This window comes from Perkinsus marinus (assembly GCF_000006405.1).
Source record: "Perkinsus marinus ATCC 50983 genomic scaffold scf_1104296953336, whole genome shotgun sequence".
Classification (NCBI taxonomy): Eukaryota; Perkinsozoa; order Perkinsida; family Perkinsidae; genus Perkinsus; species Perkinsus marinus.
This window is the reverse complement of record NW_003208496.1, coordinates 193,282-195,426: the sequence shown is the minus strand read 5'-3', so window position 1 is coordinate 195,426 and position 2,145 is coordinate 193,282. Positions and strand designations below refer to the sequence as shown.

Genomic DNA, 2,145 nt, shown 5'->3' with positions numbered 1-2,145 from the left:
TTTGGGTTGATTTTACACGGGGAAAAACTTCCTTTTCCTGTCGTTCTATAACCGTTCGGGTCTATGATACTACACACGCCTTAGTGGAGTATAGGATGAGGGGCCAGAGTGCAGTGTTTAAGGGGTCAGTATTGGATTGCTTATTACGGTATGGCGGCTAGGCTTTGAAAAGCACTTGTGCTCTCCCTGGTGATGCTGTCGATGGTATGGTTGAATGTTTCATTGTTATGCGAATAACGGTTGCTCAGCCGGGAAAAATCCAATTGTGGCATCCGTTTTTCGGGTAGTTCTAGGAGAGTCTCATTCGACAAGGTCATTCGCGATCGATCAATGTTGGGCTTTTCGACAGTCAAGTTTTCGCTCCTCTCGATGCTCACCCGACTTCCCGAGTGGCATCAGGTACTTCGAGCCACATACAGAGGATGTTGTAGTAGTAGTAGCATGGTGGCGAGCTCCCAAGAAGGAGGCTCAAGACCAACACATAGATGGAAGCTGCCCGTTGCTGGCGAGGTCCTGTATCATCGTTTAACCAGGACTTAATTCTTGTGTATAGGTACGGCAACGGAGTCGAGCGCGAGTGCTGCCGAGCTATCCATCGTACGATAGTGTTGGGATAACTGAGTTCATCGATATGCAGCGCATCGGTGGTCGTGTCAAAGTGAAGGTGACGTCAAAGTGCACGAAAATTATGAGAAAATTCAGGAAATTCTCGTGGGTTTCTGAAAATTTCTACCCGAGTACTTGTATAAACTCCTATAGTTAGTGGGGAAACTGCCGAGCTCAGCTGAGGAAAATGAACATAGATTGATTTTATAAATTCATCGACTGCACTCTTTGGAGCAACGATATACATACTGGGGGTTTTCGAGGAGAGATCCACGACTATTCTGTATCGGGTAATGTGTGTTGAATGTCTTCTTCACGTCACTAGACGCGGCCTGAATCGATGTGGAACAGGCAGTCCGGGTTCGATCCCCGGCACGGGCCTTTTTCCAGAATATTTGTGCTTTTCTAAAAGTCACAGTTTTGGTAACTGTTATAGGATGGGGAGAAGGATCAACTACGTATTAGACAAGCAAAGACGCGTTCCGTAATATATCGCAATATATCGGCGCAATAGTGGAGGACTAACTTCGTACAAAGCAATGCACGGAAAAAGTCACAAGTGTTATACTGAGTTCACTGCGGGAGAACTCAACTTGTAAGATTCCAGCGGGTGCGTAGCCATACATTGATCAAGAGCGAGGCAAGGATAAGCGGTGAATACTACAGTAATGAGATGAAGATCGCCAAGGAGCTGACAGTTACATCATCAGGGAAGTATGTCAAGATTATGTAACCGTTAACACAATCCACTCGACTCGAGGGATGAATAACTCATTTACGTTACTTGTAGTATTACAGAATATACGAATATCTAACGCAGCTCAGCTGAGGGCCAACTGTACTGCAAACGGGACAGTCTTAAAAAATGTTGAGATCGCGCTCGCCCAGCAGTGTAGCATTCAGTGACTCAGCGGGAGACCAGTTGAGTTTTTGTGCGATGGGTGCCTTCCTGGTAGATAAAAGATTGGGAAGTCCGCGAGGTCGGTATTGATGGTAGAGTAGCCCGACTGCCGTTCGAGACGGGAGTAGATGGTTGGAAAGAAGTGGAGGAACTCATGCAAATGCAGACTATGCATAAGTGAGCTTCCGCATGCACGATTTTCGGGAGGAAAAATTGACCTCTTTTGATTAAAAAATGACCTTTTCTGAGTAGGAAGAATCGACTTTCTTTAGATAGATAAATTGATCTTTTTCGAGTAAAAAAATTGAACTCTTTTGGTTGAAAAAATACCTTTTCTGAGTAGAAAATTGACATTTTTTGGGTAAAAAAATTCCCATTTTTGCTTGAAGTTTTGAGGAAGGATTGATGCCGGCCAGGTTGGAATCGTATGCTCCTATTGATAGCATTGAGGAGACTCCTTCGCCTGGATCTGCAGACTCAACTGAAGAGCTCAGGAAAGCCTTTTGGGAAGGGTAAGCGTAGTTAACAAAAGTGTGGGAAAATATGAACATGGTTAACTACATGTATTAGTGGAGATATGAAATTTTGTGAGGAAAATTTTTGGGAATTTTTTGTTGGTTTGAGGACACTTCTACCCG

General features: G+C 44.3%; 2 protein-coding genes across 2 annotated transcripts in view; both read left to right on the top strand.

Annotated features, from left to right (window-relative positions):
- The window catches only part of Pmar_PMAR000458 (2Fe-2S ferredoxin, putative), a gene marked incomplete at both ends in the record, with an annotated part of 1,050 nt that extends 763 nt beyond the window's left edge, over positions 1-287 (top strand). Inside the window, one exon of the mRNA XM_002776555.1 lies at positions 162-287. Coding sequence (XP_002776601.1) covers positions 162-287 — 126 coding nt within the window. The remainder of the gene's footprint in view (positions 1-161) is intronic.
- A 1,625-nt stretch (positions 288-1,912) lies between these two features.
- The window catches only part of Pmar_PMAR000457 (tRNA pseudouridine synthase D, putative), a gene marked incomplete at both ends in the record, with an annotated part of 4,094 nt that continues 3,861 nt past the window's right edge, over positions 1,913-2,145 (top strand). The window contains one exon of the mRNA XM_002776554.1: positions 1,913-2,019. Coding sequence (XP_002776600.1) covers positions 1,913-2,019 — 107 coding nt within the window. The remainder of the gene's footprint in view (positions 2,020-2,145) is intronic.